Source organism: Colias philodice, chromosome 1, assembly GCF_061535455.1.
Source record: "Colias philodice isolate Cphi_HAF_F1 chromosome 1, ilColPhil1 Martin Lab GWU primary, whole genome shotgun sequence".
Lineage (NCBI taxonomy): Eukaryota > Metazoa > Arthropoda > Insecta > Lepidoptera > Pieridae > Colias > Colias philodice.
The window spans coordinates 3,135,799-3,155,290 of NC_143086.1; the positions used below are offsets into that span (position 1 = coordinate 3,135,799).

A 19,492-nucleotide genomic window follows, 5' to 3' on the forward strand; every position below is an offset into this window, starting at 1 on the left:
AGCACACATATAGAGGGTAACTTGGATTAACACAAAGGATAGGTTTTATCCCGGAAATCCCACGGGAACGGGAACTATGCGGGTTTTCCTTTGAAAACGCGGGCGAAGCCGCGGGCGGAAATCTAGTGAAAAATGAATGGGACAGTAACGGTAGATCCCGCTGTTAATATACAAAGTATTTCATTGTTGTTCTATTTAAACTGAATATATCGTATGTTATCACTACATAGTATAATACAAAGTCAGATGCTTAAATCTTTAAAATCGATCCACAGTTTTTAATGGGGGGTTTTTTAATAGAATTTTAATGGTGATTCAAGAGGAAGGTTTTAGTAAGTATATAATTTATTAGATTCTAGACAAAGCGGGCGAAGCCGCGGGCGTAAAGCTAGTTTGATGTAGAATTAATGAAAAATCACACAGTGCAGACGCTAATTTTGTAAAAGCGGTAATAAATGTGATATTAAATTGTTTTTGCTGTTGAAAAATGAATGGGATAATCACGTTGGACTCCCACGATTAATATGCATATTCCATCGTCATTTGTTGCACGCTAGTCCGTTAATATAAGCCTTATTTTATTGGGTTGTTGGTAAATAGGATAAAATAAGCATACACAAAATAAATTTACTTTATTCGTCGCAACCTGAGGGAAACGTGTATATCTATACACAAGTGTCAAATTTGCGAATGTTTTCTAACTTCAGAAACAATTTTACTAACCAATAACAGCGTCAGAGCAATCAGCAGCCGTGTGGACGGCGTCTCGTTCCTTGAATAGTAGTTGTAGAGCATCTCCACGTTGTTCTGTGTACACCAAAATACACGTTATAAAAACACGCAAATTATTCTATATCAAAAAATGGTTCGCCAAATGTGTTATTAATTCTTGTAGAGAAAAAAAACATAGAAAAGGACAATAAAGTAGTACAACGTGCGCAGGGGCAGCGAGTTCTTAATAAAACGTTTTTCAATTAATTTAATAGTGAAGAAATGATAGATTACCTGAATTTGTCCCATTGTGGATTCGGGCCGGTAGACCAGGCCCGGCTCGTGGCTTCGCGTGTGGCTGATAATAGAAGGACAAAGCAATACATTATTTCAGCCAGCAACAACAGTATTGTGTGCACTTAATATTTATATTTTTCTTTTAAAAATTTGTAACATACCAGGAAAACAGCGAAAATTAACATAAGGTTGTTACATTTTCTTGGTAAAAAAGAGAAATAAACTCAAGCAGCTAGGGAAGTAATTTTCTAACATAATATGTATTTAAATCATAGAAATCTAAATAACAAGACACATAGAAGTGCTCTAATGTCATAATTCGTATGAAAACCGCTGTCGCCAAAATCAACACATTCAAACCGAAAGCTAAACAGTACACACAAGTAAATTATGCCTTTTATTGGACAGCTTGATTTTAGTGAAAACTAACTTAACTATTAAATTAAGCTTTTGAATATGTATCCTAACGCACGAATTTACGGTTTATTTTAGAATAACATCCCTAAGTATATGAGACTTTTTGCTCCAATACGAACAAACGTGATAATAAGAATGGTCGACTGTGTCATTCATTGTTATTTCGATTACTATGGTGACACTCGTAATACTTGTAAATATTCTATAATTTTAAGGAAAAACGGCATTATTTCTAAAAAAAAATATTTTCCGATGAAATATTATTCCTTTATACGTATAATTACAACTTGTGGAAGAATTTCCGCAATGGGAATTGCTGAAACACACCATGTATACACTCATACGTCTCCAGAGCAACTGAACAGTGACGAATGCACTGGTGATGTGAAGATCACCTGAGTGGCGACAAGGTCACGCACGCTTACGACTTCTAGTGTCTTGTTATTTAGATTTCTATGATTTAAATTCATCCAAGTGATTTGGAATGAGAATACTTCATGTAGCCTAACAATAATTAGACACTTACTAGTAAAGTTATTAGATACTTACTTGCTCAGCCGAGCCGCCTCACGGCCCATGAAGCTGGAGCACTGCAAGAAGCGGTCATATATGACATTCTCCAGGGGCACAGTGTAGTGGCGCGCGTACGAGTTGTGCAGGCGGCGGAAAATGTCTGTACGGAAAGGTCTTTTTCAGTGAAATAAAAAAAAAAGTTAAATGATAATGGTCCACTAGTATAAAATTGGTTAGTGGCATTGGTCTAAAAGAGAATGCTTATTTGATTATTTTTTATTGAATGCTTAAATGATAATGATACTCAATCTTTTACACTGCTATATATAACACTATGTTATAATCATAATATCTTTAACAATACGAATATCGATTAGTAAAGTCAAGTTATAATTTCGTGCATGAGAAGCGGGAACCGAACGCGAAGCATCTACAACACAATATACAATATACATACTGTGATTGGCTCGACTCGCGAACCGCTGCCTGTGCACACGCCTCTGAGAGCGTGTTGGAGCTTGATTTGGCTGATTGACATTATCACTCGCTCCCTGAGTCTGAGGTGTCTGAGTCTGACTTTCACTCTGTGTGGTGGACTGATTTTCATTTTCAGTCTGATTTTGTGCCCCATTTCCAGTCGGATTCTGGTTTTGGTTCGGTTGATCCTCCGTCTGTTCATTTGTGGGATTTGCAGAGCCTTGTCCCATGGTGGGTAAGTAGACGTGCATGACGTGAGCCTCGGGCGTGATGCCCGCTAGCCCTTGGCGTATAATAGAGCCCATTACGTGTTGTATGACGTCAGCTGTCGATTGAGCTCCGTTCACATGGGTGACAAAGACTGCAAATATTTGTTTTTTTTATTTATTTTTTCATAATTACTCTCCATAAACAATCAGCGCTCACTTTTTGTGTAAAAACCCAAGTTTTATGTAAAATTATTGATAAAAACCAATACTCAAAAATGTACAAGATAATCTAAAGGTATAAAAGTAGGAAGGTACCTAACTTTATAAGATCATTTGTATAATAAGCTTTTCGAGAACTTAGCCACATCCAAGAAAACATGAAATACTTCCTTTTTTTGCTCCATTATGTGTCTCTTCATAAGACATCCGAAAAAATAGTTAGTAATTATATCTACAAGAAAAATCAAATGTGAATTAGAATAACCATAAATACGTACTGCTATTGCCATCGTCCGCATTTTGTTGATTTCCAGTATAATTTGACTGCGGCTCAGTTCCTCCAGTAACATTAGGTCCAGCAGCAGTACCGCCAGAGCCGTCATCCATATTAACAACGACCTCGAAACCTCCTAACTCACCTGCCCCTAAACCGTTAAACTGGAAATCTAAAACAAAATTTCACCATAATCGAATAATCACTTACTAACCTCGAAACCAAGAATTTTATTTGGATTTTTATTTTTCATTTAAATTACAATTACTAAACATATTCTAGAAGGAACATGCATTGTGCAGGATAAATAAAATTACACAAGTCAAAGATCATTAAATAACATTCCATTATAGATGTGTGAACAAATAGTGAAAAAAGAAGCTGAAATAATATTACATAATATATAATAATCCATATAATACATTTTTACACTTTCATATAATACACCAAACATCAACCTTCAAAAAAGTATAATCATAATTATTTTCATTTACAATTATATCCCTTTGTATCCCCTAATAAGATATAAAGCAACACACGATCAAATATGTCTTATCATTTTACAAGATATCGTCTTTCTTAGGCAAATTTAGCCGTGTACATGCCACATGAAAATATACTAACATTATTGGAACATATTCTTACACAATTACACATACAAAAACGACATTGTTGTAAGCAGTGGTGGCTCAGCGGTTCAAGGCACCAATTATAACCTGAAAGGTCGTAAATTATCTTTGTCGTGCACAACAACTACGACAACAGTAACTACGAGAGTAACTACGACAACAATATACACCAACTGATATTGTCTCAATTATGATGTGGAAACTCTGCGCGCCAATTTGGTACGGTAAGTTTAAGGTATTAGGACCATGCTCTTGCAAAATAAACGAAATTTCGAAAAAGCTCGAAAAAATAAGGCTCAATATTTGCTTCACTGTATGTAAATGCAATGCCCTTACCCGGCAGCTGTAGTCGCCGGCGCAGTGAGGGAGGGATAACCCGTGTGGTGGTTTTGCGTACTTCACGCTTCTTAGCCCGTTTGCTTCTTGCTTTCTGAATAATTCTAGCATTTGCATCGCGAATTTGCGATAACAACGAATGGGGGCGATTTTGATTTTGATTTTGATTGTGATGATCATTGTTTGATGTACGCTCTTGTAGAGAACAATTGGCTTTATCGGGATGATGTTTGGACTGACCTTGATGGCTCTGACCGGATCTGTCGGTCGGATTAGACTGACCGCTTTGATTTCGATGGCGAGTCTGATTGCCTTGATTGTTCCGATTACCCGGACGACCACGCTGGGACTGATTATTTCCACTACCTTGGTTGCTGTTTTTTGTACGACTGTTCTGTTGGGTCCGATTATTTCGAGAGCTCTGATTGTTTCGACCTGACGCATTGCCCGTACGGGGCTGATCATTCTGATTGCATTGGCTCCATTGCATTGGATCTGCCTTAGGTGTTATACTTCTCAAAAGCTCAGCTCCATTGTCCTTTTTATCGTTTGTCTGACTGGTTTCTTCAGGCAAAGGGACGTCTTCTATCCGTACTTCGGCTGAAGTATTACTATCCATTGGAACATCATGCTGGTCTGTCTGTTCGTTCTGATCTGATTTATTCTCATCATGAGTCTGGTTATTCTGATCTTTGTCCTCACTTGGGTCATTGCTATTGTTAGACTTCCTCCGTTTTGTTATAATTTTAGCTTGAACAGACTTGTCCACTTGTATATGTGCATGTTTCAACACATTATAAAATCTGATGTGTTGGTCTATTTTATCAATCACAACCTGGGCAGTGTCTGTGGTGGCAACATTATCACTTTTGGGTTCTACAAAAAAAAAGGTTTTAGATGCCTTGGGTAAGTTAAAACGAAATAGAAGTACGCACATTTTAAATTTATTATAAATTACTCAAATAATTGAATTTAATGGAATCAGAAAACTGTTTATTAAAAAAAATATGTATGTAATATGTGTATGTATGTTTTGGGAAAAATTGTGACTAACAAAGTTAGTGAAATTTATAAGGAAATATGGCACAATAATCGCTGTATATTGCCATTCCTTACCCGACATCTCTACTGCATCATGGCAGGCTTCATCGTTAGGATTAGTTCGAACTACCATTTGCTCTTCTTGCCCGTATGACTGTGTATTTGTGTTTTTATCATCTGTTTTATCTTCTTCGTCCTCACTGTCTGAGATAATGATCACCTCAACATTTTCATCGCAATCATTGGTATTGCCTCGTTGATTCTCGTTTGCAGGACGTAAGTCATTTATCAAGGGACAGACTTCAGGACTTGATAATGTATTATTCTCTGGATCCACGCATAAGGATACACGTTCATCTACCAATTTGCTTGGCCTAACAGCGACGATATCATCAACAACAATATTATCGTCATCATCATCATCGTCTATATCTGATATAGGGTCTAGAAGAAAAAGTTCTAAATTATATATATAATTTTTCTTTTGTAACATAAAGTTTTACGGTATAATTCAAAAAATTATCAAGTTCCATATTCAAAATCTTCTGAGTTGCGGCAAGTTGCACAATAATTATTTTTATTGTGTAGTATTGAGGTTTTTCGCGTAAACAATATTTTGCGTTTCACGTCGCATTTCATATATCCCAACCGCAACTCAGATTGCGCTCTTAGCAGATAAAATCAAATGCAATGTAAAAACGAGAACTTTTAGAAATTACTAATGTTTAAAATGGGTAAAATCCAGTTACGTGTTGTTACAATTTACTTTTTATTAAGGGTTTAAAAAAGAATTGGCTCATTCATTGCTGGCAACCATCAGAAGAACCACGTTTTGGTCGCGAGTAGACAATAAGTCTTAATTTTCTTCAGATACACAACAGGTCAGAGTAGTGTGTTGTTAGAAAGTAATTTCTAGAGAGGAAGTTGATCCTTTCTTAAATGGTCTTTTAGAAAATTACCGTTTGAAAAGACAGAATGGTGAATTGTGACGTAACACGGAGAGTTGCAATTACTTCAACAACTCAAATCATCGATTGCTAGGCAAACTTTAACTTTGGCATCAGTGCAGATCAATATACTTTGCAAGAAAGAGTTTGGGAATATGGTATAATGGCGGCAGTTTGTTTACCAATCAAATTGATCCACTAAAATTTGGAAGCTTGCGTTTTTTCTAACTATAATTTTGTAAGGCATGGAAAGCGATCGCAGAGTACACGGCGTTACAATATAGTATCAATATGTACAAGGTATACCTAATAAGACATTCCATTGTAAATAGATCTTATTCAATATTAATCATGTGTCACTCAAGGAAAATAGGGTATCATATGAAAGGGCATTATATAGCAAATTTACCCGTAATTCGTGAAGATAAGTCCAGCTATTAATTATTTAATGGATAGAAAAACAATCAAGTGTGATCATAAAGGGGTTCATTCTTTTAACGAATCTTAGTGGAATGCAAACGAAGGAAAATAAATTATCATGCTATAACATGGGTAATTTTTATATATCCTACAGTTATGGTTTCGTATATTTCAGAAATTAATAAGCATGTGCGAAATGGTTATGCAATTTAGTTGATTATTGTGAGTTAAATTTTTCAACACGCTGTTACTGAACATTTGATTTTAAGCATAGCACAAGATATATTATGTTATATATTATTCATGATCTGGTATTGGTAGTTAATACTTCAACCAAAGGAGACTTTACGATTATGAAAGCTCAAAAAAATAAAGTAATATACGAAGCAATATCAACACGTTAACGCTATTCCAATTGAACTGTCAAAGTATTTGACGTAAGTGACTGGGGTGTTTTTTTAATTGTATTGGAATATTTAGTCATATTGTAGACTTACCTTCAAATTATGATAACTGTAGAAAAGAACCCCTCCCTTATTTTTAATCTAAGCTTTATACCATGTATATGCAAGCCCATTATTCTAGTCTCCTTTAGTTACACTACCATTCTCGTTCAAATGTAAAGCTTATAAAATCTTACATTATACCTAATATAATTGCAATCACCATCATATCTAAAATGCTTTTATGATAACAATTTTTCACAATCCTACTAGAGAAATAAATCAAATTTACTTAAAACGCTTATAATATAAGTGGGGTAAAATTCAACAACACTATCAAAGAGAAACGCGATGTAGTAGGTTAGACAATAATGGTGGCTAAAGACTGTATACAGCATATTGTATTTTACAATGCTGACATTCAACTTATATATCCGTGATGATCTCGATTGTGATGATGCTAAGTGCGGTTAGTACAAGCTTTTAATGAAATCATGTCATTATTGTGGCAAAAAAAAACTGCTAAAATCGGCTGTTAAGAGGCGTATTGTAACTAAATATTATATATTCGATAACCAATGATACTATTCGGCTTGTCTGGGTGCTATACGAAATCTTAAGACAAAACTCAATCCTATGTTCTATGTTAAATAACAAGACACAACTCAAATAACAGAATACTTTAAAGAATTATGAGGCGCATTCGTAACTAAATCTAGTTGCACAAAATTGCCTCCTTACCCTGTCGCACGTGATTCAGCACGTCGCGGAAATGATCAACCATCATGAGGCCAATGCGGCTCCTCTCACTGTCGTCTCCTTCCCCGCTCGCTTGGTTGTCTTGGTTTCCCGGGGCCTGTTGGTTTCCATCGTTGCCCGCGTTACCTTGGTTTCCGTGCTGGTTTGTGCGCGCGTCTAGGTTTTGGTTTTGCGCTAGGTTCTGGCGTTGTTCCATGTTACCCAGCATCGCTTCGAACGGGATTGGCACGCGCGTTTCGATCTGCACTTGAACCGTGATAGGATCGTGCACCTCAATGTTTACCGTCGGCTGATTTGGGTTACGGCCCCGGTGCTGGTTTGTCGTTTGATTTTGGTTTTTAGCGTCTCTGCTATTTGTGTTTGTCGATTGATTGGGACCTGAAGCCTGGCCCGGAGTGGCCTGGTCTCCACTTGTGTCGTCGTCGAACTCCGATTCCACTTTTATGTCGTCTGCGCTCATGGCTGCGCCGGAACCTGCGGCCTCGTCTAAATTCATGGCTTGTTCGTCTGATTCTGGTCTTGTGTTGCCAGACGCGTCAGCCCGGTTCGCACCTTGACTCATTTGGGCTCTGCTCGCGGCTGATGAAGTTACATCGGTGAATCTGTATTCGTTTGAGTTTTGATGCGAGGATCTGCGTTGACCTTGGTTGTTTGAAGCTTGGTTCGAGTTATTGGATGCGTGGTGTGTTCTATGACCGTGGTGGTGCGTCCCAGGGCCGCCTCGATGGCCGGGACGATTTGTTGTCACCACGTTTACATGAGCCTGAAAAAGATATGAATGGTTAATAGCCTCGTGAGTTCGTGATGTACAAAATTCTTAATTGGTATGATTTCTTGAAATATTATTTACTTTTCTGTAAATCTACACTATTATTATTTTTTAGTCTCAGAAACGGCGCCATATTGCTGGGGGTGAAGAACTAAAAAATGGTCGGAAACGTAAGCGATCGAGAATTTTAATTTGGATCAGATCAAAATGCATCTAATGGAAAATTTGTATGAGCTCTTAATTTTATGTGTAACAAGGGCAAAAGGATAATTTTTAGTATTGTAATTTGTATGACAATTCTGTATTTACAGTGTTACAAACTTTAATGAAGTTATTAGTTAGATGTTCGCTAAGAACAGATTTTGTGATAAGGTTTGGATTAAGGTCTATCGCAAAGAACAACAGTGGATTTCCATATATACATATTCCTACATAATAGCAGTTGAGAAGAATTTTTAATAATAATTTGGTTGTTTGTTTTTGCAATTGCTATTTTGTATACATCTATGAAGAACGTGGTAATTTTTTTATTAACAATGCTTGTATATTGCACTGTGTGTTCATTCAGTCATCAAAATGATTAATATATAATTTACAGTTATAAAAATTTATACATTTTATTTCAGTTACGGTCTTAAAAAGTATTACAAAATACTAGTTGTCTCTGTACTATTTATTTACTCATGTGATTGCCACTTTGTCAACAAATACAAAAATAAGAAAAAAAAACGTGTGGCACTCGGGGACTGCCGCGGTAAACCTATTGCATGCTATGCCTTCAAGCCACACCTCCGCCCGTCGGAGTGGGGAGCGTGAGGTTTTTTCGTTACGGAATTTCTAGATTCGGTCCCCGCGCTCAAGGCCTGCGATAGAAGCTATGTAATAGCTTAAAAATAAATATTAAAGACCCTCCCAAGTTTATTGTTTATGGCAACACTTTTAATATTAACAGAAAACAATAGAGCATGTATGTACTAAAAAAAATAACAAGAATAATTACTCTCGCCACTAAAGGTTCCGTGCAAGTAAGCTATTATTTTTTTTAGGAACCTTTTGATACATTTTCTCTGAAAATTTCAATCGAAATACCGAGTTTCACGATTCATGAAATTTGTACTATACTTATTAGTTATTACTTATTTATTTTATTTGATAGTGTTTTTAGTTTATTTTAACAGCATTTGGCCATGTTTTATACACAGGAAATCTTATTGAAGAATCGGTATAACATAAATATTGTAAACAACTTATAAATATTGTATTAACATAAATATTGTAAATAATACTCATAATAGCTGGAGAGCCAGTGAACCCTGGGACTAACGGTCTTCCTGTAAGGCTAGAAATTTGTATACTTACGATTTATGGCATTCTAAGAGCAATAGCCATGACCTGGCAGGCGTCAGCCCTGCACGTCATCAGCCCCTTTATTTTTTAAACTGTTAATAAAATTGGTTTTCTAAACTTGTTTCTGTAAATTTGAAAATTTAATAGGATAAAGTTTATTTATTGTACATTTTAAAAAAAAATTGACAGGCGATTACAATAAGCAGAAGTATATGACAGATCAATTAGAAAACGCACAGTTGATGGGGTAAAATAAACTTTATCCTGTATACTCGAAATTTTTATATGTCTTCAAATAAACGTCTCAGAGTAAGTATGTACAATGCCAGGCGGCTTTGAACAGCATAAGACCATGACAGGCGAGGGGACAGTTGCTAAGGGCGTGCGAGTGGGAGGTTTTGCGTGAATGCATATAGTGCATTCTGTCTGTCACTCCTGTTGGTCGTAGCGTGATGATACATAGCCTATCACCTTCCTCGATAAATGGGCTATCTAACAGCGAAAGAATTTTTCAAATCGGATCAGTAGTTCCCGATATTAGCGCGTTCAAACAAACAAACAAACAAACTCTTCAGCTTTATAATATTAGTAAAGATTTATTTTATTTAAACGTACAAAAATATTAAATAATTTTAGTTTTGTAAGTTTTCGCTTATCTTATAAGATCTATAAATAGACCATCTAACAAATGAATGAAATAATTTTTCAAATCCGACCCGTGGTTCCTGAATCCTGATATTAGCGCGTTCAACATAGCAAACAAACGAGCAAATTCTTCAGTTTTATTATATTACCTTGTATAGCTAGTAGTGTCACTACTATAATATAGACTATGTATAATAACATCACATAGCGTGGCGACGCGGCCACGATTTAAAAAAAAAAAAGCTTCGTTACAACTTTTGGCCTTTATTTTTTCTGTCTAGCCCATGTCTAGCCCCCTTTCGCAACGCGCGATATGGAACATACTTGTTCCAAAAATATTACAAAATAAATATTAGGTGGTGTAGGTAGTACTTTAAGAAGACATTGATTGCTCACATATTTATTTATCATAATCATCATAAAGAAAGTTATTTGAAGTAGGTACCTACCTATGCATTTTAAAATATTAAAAAAATGAAATAATGTATTTTATTGTGATTTTAATACATTTAAAAAGCTTTTTTGATTTGAATTATAAAACACAATAAAATACATTGCATTTACTGTATGCGTTCATGTAAAATTTCTTATTTGCACGCCGCCCTTAGCAACTGTCCCCTCGCCTGTCATGGTCTTATGCTGTTCAAAACCGCCTGGCATTGTACATACTTACTCTGAGACGTTTATTTGAAGACATATAAAAATTTCGAGTATACAGGATAAAGTTTATTTTACCCCATCAACTGTGCGTTTTCTAATTGATCTGTCATATACTTCTGCTTATTGTAATCGCCTGTCAATTTTTTTTTAAGATGTACAATAAATAAACTTTGTCCTATTAAATTTTCAAATTTACAGAAACAAGTTTAGAAAACCAATTCTTTTAACAGTTTAAAAAATAAAAGGGCTGATGACGTGCAGGGCTGACGCCTGCCAGGTCATGGCTATTGCTCTTAGAATGCCATAAATCGTAAGTATACAAATTTCTAGCCTTACAGGGAGACCGTTACTCCCAGGGTTCACTGGCTCTTGGACCATAATTTTATGTGAGCAAATAAAAATTAAATGTTTGATTTGATAGTAATACAAATAATTGGATCAAGATATTACTTAATACTTTTTTTTTATATTTTAGGGTCGAAGCCTTCAAAAGAATAGTAAGATGAAATAGAGGAGAATATTATTAAACCATTTTTTATTCACCATCGAAAAGTAGAGATTTCAACAAACAGAAAGCTCACCAAGTTTTTGAAAAAAGCTGATATTTTAACGGGTAAATTTCCATTGAAAATTAGGGTATTTATTTAATATTAACTAAAAATAAATATTTCAATTCAAATAAATTTGAGTGTATAAGTAAACCAGAATCTGATGGCAATTAGGGAAATCAAAATTTTGAGTGTGCAACTCTAGGGAAAATGGACTGAACGATCTTGATACTGCTTATTTTTTAGTTTGTTCTCAATATCATTAGTCACATTACATAAGTGGACAATACTGTACTTAATAATAAAATCAGATATCCACTTAATATTATGTGGGTACATACTTACATGTATAATATACATATTACTTTTATACAGGTAATACATATTATCATTTACACAATATACCTATATTTGTATGTTCATTATCATTATGCCATGTAAAAATATCGATGTTATATCGATAGAAAACTAGACTGCTTATAATTTTTTATAAAATAAAATAAAAATAAAATAAAACTATGTTTATTTTCGTAAGTATAAACAGATACACACATTATAAAATTGACTTGGACAGCTTGGACTTGACGAATAGCCGTATTGGAAACTCCTGTAATAAGTTTTCATAAAATTATATTCCAATCAACAAACAATATTATAGTTACCTACATATAATATTTTTTAATTGAAAGTATCAAAGCGGGTAAGTCCAATTTACCAATAAAATCTTCTAAATTGAAAATTGTGATGTGTTTGACCCTTCTTCATCAAATATTTTTCTATACACATTATAAACAACACCTCTTGACATTTTCGAAGATTTTTTAGACAAAATCCTAAAATTTATTTATCAACTGCAAAAAAGACAAATAATTTGACAACCAATTTGATAGTTGTCAAATAAGTTGCCACATGAAAATCTTTTATTTCTTAAATATAAATATGCCATCACATTCTGGTAGACCTATATTTGAGACATAAAAAAACAAGTTTTTACCAAATTTCGTGAAAAAAACAAATTGTTTTATAATAGAAAAAATTGAAAACCACGGCTCTTTTTTATTTTTTTCACTTAAATTTTGAGGTTGTAAAGTGTAAATACAAAATTTCAACAAATATGTATATCATGTTCAACAATCTCTAACTTTGCCATTTGACTTGTTTCTCAAAAATTTCACCCTCTGCCCTTTCCCGACAAAATATCGCTGGTAAATTATTTTCCTTTCATTTTTTATAATATTCTCCTCCTTTTCTAATAGATTTAATGCTACTTTTTTGCTTTAAAATATCGACTGGTTTTTGGCGGTTGGTCTGATATCGTATAAATCTTTTTTTTTTTTTTTGTATTAGAGAATATTACAAGATATCCACTTTCGTATAACATTGGTGTATTTTCAGCGGTTTGTATATATGTATTTTTAGTTATTTTTAGCCTACCACCAGTATCAGTTAAGGGGTTCAGAAAAATATTTACAGATTGCACTGTATCAATTTGAGATTAAGATAACAAATAAAATTGGCCGTGTGGGAGATATAAAGACAAAATAGCAAACAGAAAGACAATCATTTTGGACGTTAATTTAACTCTTCTCGACGCTGCGTTTCGCAAATAACATAAGTTCAGTTTTTTATTAGTAGTGGATTAGTTCAAGTTTGACTTAATTTGAGAGGTGAACTTTTACCACGGCCGTCATCTTGAAAAATAAATGCAAAGGGTCAAAAGTCTACTTAACTAGCAATCACACAAAATTTGACAAGTCATTATTTTTAACAAAGTATAGTCTACAACTTTATACAAAAAAATTGTAAATTTTTGACAAATTATGTCAAAAATCATTACACCAATCTTATAAAAGATCTTTAAACAATGATTTTTTTTTATTATTATTAAGTCAGTTTTAATTAATTTTTTTTATCGTATTTTTTGAGGATTGTTCCGAAATTTTATTTATTTAAGTAATATTCTGCATAAAAATAGCAAAGTAAAGCTAATGTTCCGTCCTTATTTATATGTACTGAAAATGTGTAAACTTATTTATTTAACTGATGTGAGAAAATAAACTCTTTTTTATTTTATTTTTATTTTATCGGATATTTGACCCGGTTCATGAAAGGCTACGTACAAGAACCAAATCTATTTAATATCTTTTACTTGTATAATTATCCTATAATCGAACTGTAATTTGAATCGAAAATATGTATAACGTTATTCCACTTTTTTTTTAATTTCCAGTTTACGGCATAAAGTAATAATATGACCTACCACATTTTCTGTGGGATTGCAAGTTCAGGAAACAAAGCGCAGCCGCGATCTCGATTTAGTCCTAAAGAAAATGGCACATGCACGACGCCAGGCCCGTCCATTACAAAATGGCGGTCGCGGGAAGCTACCTTAGCCTATAGCAAGATTACGGCTGCGCGATGCCGGCCTTGCTCATTACAAAATGGCGGCCCCGGTATTCAAACTTAGGCCAGAACAAAATGGCGGCCGCGGGATGCAAGCCTCGACCATATGAATTAAAAGTTAAGCTTATACTAATCCGACATATACGTCAAAAAAATTGCAACCCTTAATTTAAATTTTTAATAGACTTTATTTTGAATTATACATCCTGCTAATATTAGGAATGCGAAAGATTGTGAGTATGGACGGATGTTTGTTACTCTTTTACGAAAAAGCTACTGATCGGATTTAAATTAAACTTTACAGTAATACAGGTTATATATAAAAATAACACAAGAGGTATAGATATACTGATTTTTCCCGCGGGTTCGCCGGCGGATGAAACCGCGCAGCATACCTAGTACTTACTTTGAGGGAATCCGAGCTCCCTGCGGCGCGAATTGTGTCAGCTAGCACCGGGAAAGGTTGAACACCTCCACAGAAAAACACCGTCAAATAGTATGCTACTAAAAACTAAGTAACTATGACTTCTATTGTAATTCGCGCGAAGAGTTGGAGAATTCGAGAGCGCCCATCGTTTTCCTCATCTTTGATCTCCTTCAGCAATCCAGTCTGTTTTCATTTCCTATTAAAAGCTAAAAATCCTTACCTTTGCAATGTGCATGGGCGATGTTGATCGCGTTCCACCAGGCGAACCGCAATGTTGTTTGCCGGCTCTAGAATAAAAATAGCAACAAACACTTACATGAAGTGGTGACAATGGTCGATTCTCGACGAGCATCTCAGACGTGAGTCGGGATCCATTGTGAGACAGTAGCAAGTTGAAGTCGCTCAAAAGATGGTGTGCGTGGCTGAGGTTGTGGAACACCGCTCGGACCTTGTCCGCTAGCCGCTGGCGGCGTTGCAGGGTACGCTCGCTTAATGTGATCTAAAAAAAATGTTAGTTAAAAACATCGCAATTGCATCGTAATTAAAAAAAATGTCAGTTAAACATTTTTCGTATAAATAAGTAAGACAACAAAGAAAATAAATTTCCAAAAATCAAAAAAAATATTTAAAATGTTCACAACAATCGCAAAAGCAGTTTCCCCAAGATAATCGCAAAACTGTATAAAAACAAAGCTTCGCTTCCATATGGTATCCAAGCAAACAACTCGATCGCTAATCGAAAAAATTCTTAAAATCTAATTGTCGCAACGACTTACTAATATTGTACAAAAGTACGAGGCACAATAAAGAGTCCGTGTGTACCGGAAAACAAACGAAAACAAATTACCTTCCAATAAATCACCAGAGCAAATGGCGTTGCAACGCTTTACTGCAACAGGTAGCACTAGGACGCAAGCCCGGAGACGAATGGGAGAGCGCTACAGCCTACAGCCTACACACTACGATAGCTGTTTACTGCGCAAGTGTGGGGCGGCCGTGTGCATGTAGTGGTGCGACGTTTATTCGTTTTTTTTATTTTTACTTATTTATAATAATGGTTTATAATATACAAAATACGACTATTCAAATGCATTAAGTTCGAGGGGCGATAAAGTTTTTTAAATTAAAAAATAAAACAATTAAACCACCGAAATCATTACATGCGCTCTTTTAGGGTCGCGTTTTAAAAAAAATAATTTATTGGACAAATAATTTTAAGACGAACGTTATAATTCATATAGCATATTTAGTTCTCTCCAAAAACACAAACGTAAACTAACAAAAGCGTCGCATCTCCATGGCAACGAGGCAAGTGAACCATATACATACTTATAGGTTTAGCTAAGATTTGTACGCGCCTCAGTTCATTCTCAGTGTAAATGCCAAGCCGATAGCACGAGAACTCCCTATCCTTTCCCTTTTAAAAGAAGATCCTCTTCAAAGCTCAAACTTGTTTTTAAGTCTAATTTGTTTTTTTTTAACCTTATTTCCATTGTTTCTTTCAAAGCTGTCGACGTACAAGTAATTATCTAACTAGTGTCGTAATTAGATTTCAAACGATTATTTAGTCAAATCTTATTAAGTAGTCCTCCAAAGTATAAATAAAAATACCTAAATATCTGTATAATAAATTCAAAACGTAAAATATTTAGTGTCCGACCGAACTTTCGGTTTCGGTTTCGGTTTCGGCCGAGTTTCGGCCAAAAATCAAGTTTCGGCCGCAGTTTCGGTTTCGGCCAAAATCGGCCGAAACTTTTGCCGAAACCGAAACTTATTTCGCAAGTTCAGTGAACTTAGTTCACACACGTTCACGCTCGCCTAACTTCATTTTCCTCGGCAACGCTTTGGCGGACGCTGTCAAAGCGTTGGTTGACCCACGCTGGTGGAAACAATTTTTGATTATCTATGTTGAGATTGGAACTGGGTGTAATAGTAATTAATAATTATTATTGACGTGACAACGTCTTATAATTCGATAGAGCCGGCTGCACGCACGAAAAAACATGACTCATGCGGCGTTACCTCGCTCTGAGGCGTTCCATGTAAGGCTTGAAGTGCAAGTGAGCGCGGAACAAGCGACAAAGAAGCACAATCGGACGTTGTCACGTTCAACTATCGTCAGTAAACTGACTTTACAGACAACCAATTTTTTTTATATAAGAGACTGATTATTCTTCTAAGTACAAATACCAATCCAAAGTAGGTATTCTTTAATAAAGAGAAAGATCTCAAAATACCAAAACTTAGTATTTAAAGTAACAGTAACAATTACTGATTTGATTTAGATGACTGATTTTACTGAGAACTTAATTAGAAAAAAAAATTAAAATTGTTATTATTAATACCTATTTAAAAAATATTTTTATTTTATTTTATATTAAATAAATGATTACAACAAATTTAATATATGTACTGTGTTTTCATTTCATGCCCTAATTAAGGCAAGATAATAGGTAAAATGCACCAAAGTTCAGTATTTTTAGAAATTTCATACTTGACCACGTGAGTTTCGGTTTCGGTTTCGGTTTCGGCCGAAACTGAAGCCACGGCCGAACATTCGGTTTCGGTTTCGGTTTCGGCCTGGAAACCAGTTTCGGTCGGACACTAAAAATATTTTAAAACATAAAAGTTCATATGTGCGTATATAGAGCAAGAAGGGTCAGAGGCTGGTGCACCGATCGATGGCTCAGTGCACGCAACATTTCATTTTACAGCGCGCAGGTAATCAATAAAATCTGGGGCTCATAATTCTATGTAGCAGTGGGATGAGTCGGTTGCCTAGGGCTTGCTGCAAGTCTATAAATAGACCTGTATCATTGCGTCGACTCGAAACTATTGATTGCATCTCTCGGTGCCGACAATTGCACAGAATATACATAAAATTTTCTTTTAAAATTTTCCTAACGTTATAAAATATGATGACCACTGGGTTTTTTACCAATTTAATCGTCTAAATATGCCAAAATCATTGCTATTGATACCAATCTTTATGATTATTAATGCTTCCGGGAAGGTAAAAAATTATATATTTTGTTTATTGACCCATATATTTTCTTTTAGCCTAACTTTTGGCTAAGTGCACGCCACGTAAGCCCTCTTAAGATGTCTGTCGTCTCACTGCACCGATTGATAATATGATTTGGCAGTTCGCAACTTTTACGTTCTTAACATTCTTTAGCAAAATACTTCCAAGTTATTCGATATATACAGGGTGCATATACTATTGGTATACTAAGCGCGAAGGAACTTGTAGTTTTGCATACACTGATCACGTAAAAAATAGTTAAACAAAATTAACAAAATTACGTCGAAAATTTTTTGCTTAATTTTTCCTTAAAATCCATGTTTTCGTCTCTATAGCTTCGCGCACCCGGTATATTCGCTAATGTGAGCATTTTGTCTATGAAAACATAATCTTAAACGTATTTTTATGTGCACGTATAAGCTCACGTGCGGGTGGCAAAGTTGAGCGGGTTGTTTGTCAAGGGTGTACACATAGTTTTAAGAATTCATCTACATATTTATCAAAAAAATTCGTCTGGAATTTTATAAGTATTTTTTACGTACTCAGCGTATGCAAAACTATAACCTCCTTGGGGCTTAGTATACCGTTGCTGGGACACCCTGTATATTCGATAATATTTTTTATGGATTTTTAAAAACCGGGTTTATATAACTTCGTATTATTTGAACTACATAGGAAAAAAGGCAGTTTATACTGAATTCCAACACAGAAGAATTCTATGTTCATTCATTCATATTTGCAGACACAAACCTTTTTCAACTTAGTGAATATGATAACAATGTAACACTCGCGTATTAGAAATAGAAACTAGCGGTCCACCCCGGCTTCGCCCGTGGTACATATTTCGCAATAAAAGGTAGCCTATGTTCTTTCTCAGGGTCAAAAGATTATCTGTGCCAAATTTCATCAAGATCGGTCCAGTAGTTTATGCGTGAAAACCATACATACATACAAACCTTTCCTCTTTATAATATTAGTATAGATGATGAAATACAAAAAAAATATACCTATATAAGACAGACGCAGACGGGACGAATTCTACGTTAGTTTGGAAAGTATGTAATTTTTCAACAATTTTGGAATAATTACGCGGGTTTAACTAGGTGTTATTTGATAAAATTAGGGATGTAACGATACCGATACCGATACCGATATATCGGCCGATATATCGGCAAGCCGATATATCGGTATCGCCGATAATAAATCAACCGATACCGATATTTTTTTATTAAATTCTTTCTTTTCTTTTATGTTTTTGCATTGTATTCATTCATATTGTTTTATTTCTGTTTCTGTAATAGTGTTAAGGAAGAGCGGAACCTCCTGACAAGCATTTTATTTGCTTACTAGGAGTGTTCCAATCACAAATTTGTTTATATAAAGGAAAGAAATACATAATTTTGAATTTTTTTAATTTTTAACGTGATAACGTTTTTAAAATCGTTTAAGTCGGGTGACATGTTCATAAACTTGTGTCACACCAAAACCTCACGAGCGCGATCGCAGGTATAACGAGAGAGAGACGGACCGATCTCCCGTTTCATCTCGAGCGCTGCCACTGCATTATGTTATCACGTAAACATCTCGATCGTAAACCTACTTTACAAACAACCAATTTTTTTGATATCAAATAATTCAAAAATCCGCGCCCAATGAACGATGCGGGAGGCCGCCCGCGCGTGCGCACTTTGTTTTCTGAAAAAACTCTACCAATTATTAGTGAACTTTTATTAGGTACTGATTGTATGTGTATTACTTAAAGTTTAACTGACTTCGTAAAATAATAATACTAAAATAAATGGTTTTGTTGTTTTTTGATTTGGCATTTTTATTTAAAAGAATACTACACTATTTATTTTTCTACCAAGCCATCGATATCGGTATCGGTATCGGTATCGCCGATACATTACTACAAATATCGGTATCGGTATCGTATCGGCAAAATCGTGTATCGTTACATCCCTAGATAAAATAAA

At 35.0% G+C, this 19,492-nt stretch overlaps 2 protein-coding genes and 1 long non-coding RNA gene across 5 annotated transcripts in view; all 3 read right to left on the reverse strand.

Annotated features, from left to right (window-relative positions):
- Positions 1 to 19,492, reverse strand: part of LOC149491048 (uncharacterized) — a 73,322-nt gene that overhangs the window by 22,057 nt on the left and 31,773 nt on the right. For 2 of the 3 annotated variants that reach the window (XM_089695693.1, XM_089695705.1), the window contains exons 9-15: positions 14,808 to 14,990; positions 7,675 to 8,455; positions 3,122 to 3,289; positions 2,396 to 2,776; positions 1,975 to 2,098; positions 1,006 to 1,084; positions 724 to 807 (exon numbers count right to left, since the gene is read on the reverse strand). In XM_089695693.1, the coding sequence (XP_089551819.1) occupies positions 724 to 807; positions 1,006 to 1,084; positions 1,975 to 2,098; positions 2,396 to 2,776; positions 3,122 to 3,289; positions 7,675 to 8,455; positions 14,808 to 14,990 (1,800 nt within the window). The remainder of the gene's footprint in view (positions 1 to 723; positions 808 to 1,005; positions 1,085 to 1,974; positions 2,099 to 2,395; positions 2,777 to 3,121; positions 3,290 to 7,674; positions 8,456 to 14,807; positions 14,991 to 19,492) is intronic. The other variant, XM_089695698.1, reaches the window with a different exon arrangement.
- On the reverse strand, positions 3,305 to 7,663 carry LOC149491049 (uncharacterized). The gene is made up of 2 exons (XM_089696195.1): positions 5,199 to 7,663; positions 3,305 to 4,958 (listed from the first exon to the last, which is right to left on the reverse strand). The coding sequence occupies exons 1-2, from the start codon at positions 5,614 to 5,616 to the stop codon at positions 3,985 to 3,987; spliced, it is 1,392 nt and encodes a 463-aa protein (XP_089552321.1). The 5' UTR covers positions 5,617 to 7,663; the 3' UTR covers positions 3,305 to 3,984.
- On the reverse strand, positions 12,168 to 12,459 carry LOC149491050 (uncharacterized). The gene is made up of 2 exons (XR_016315763.1): positions 12,377 to 12,459; positions 12,168 to 12,268 (listed from the first exon to the last, which is right to left on the reverse strand). It is a non-coding gene; the product is annotated as an uncharacterized LOC149491050 (long non-coding RNA).

Excerpts from the sequence above, each read along its gene's own strand:
- LOC149491049 (XM_089696195.1), bottom strand. The coding sequence starts at position 5,616 with ATGTTACAAAAGAAAAATTATATATATAATTTAGAACTTTTTCTTCTA. Across the intron at positions 4,959-5,198 it reads TGATGCAGTAGAGATGTCGG|AACCCAAAAGTGATAATGTT; the intron begins GTAAGGAATGGC and ends TTTTTTTTGTAG.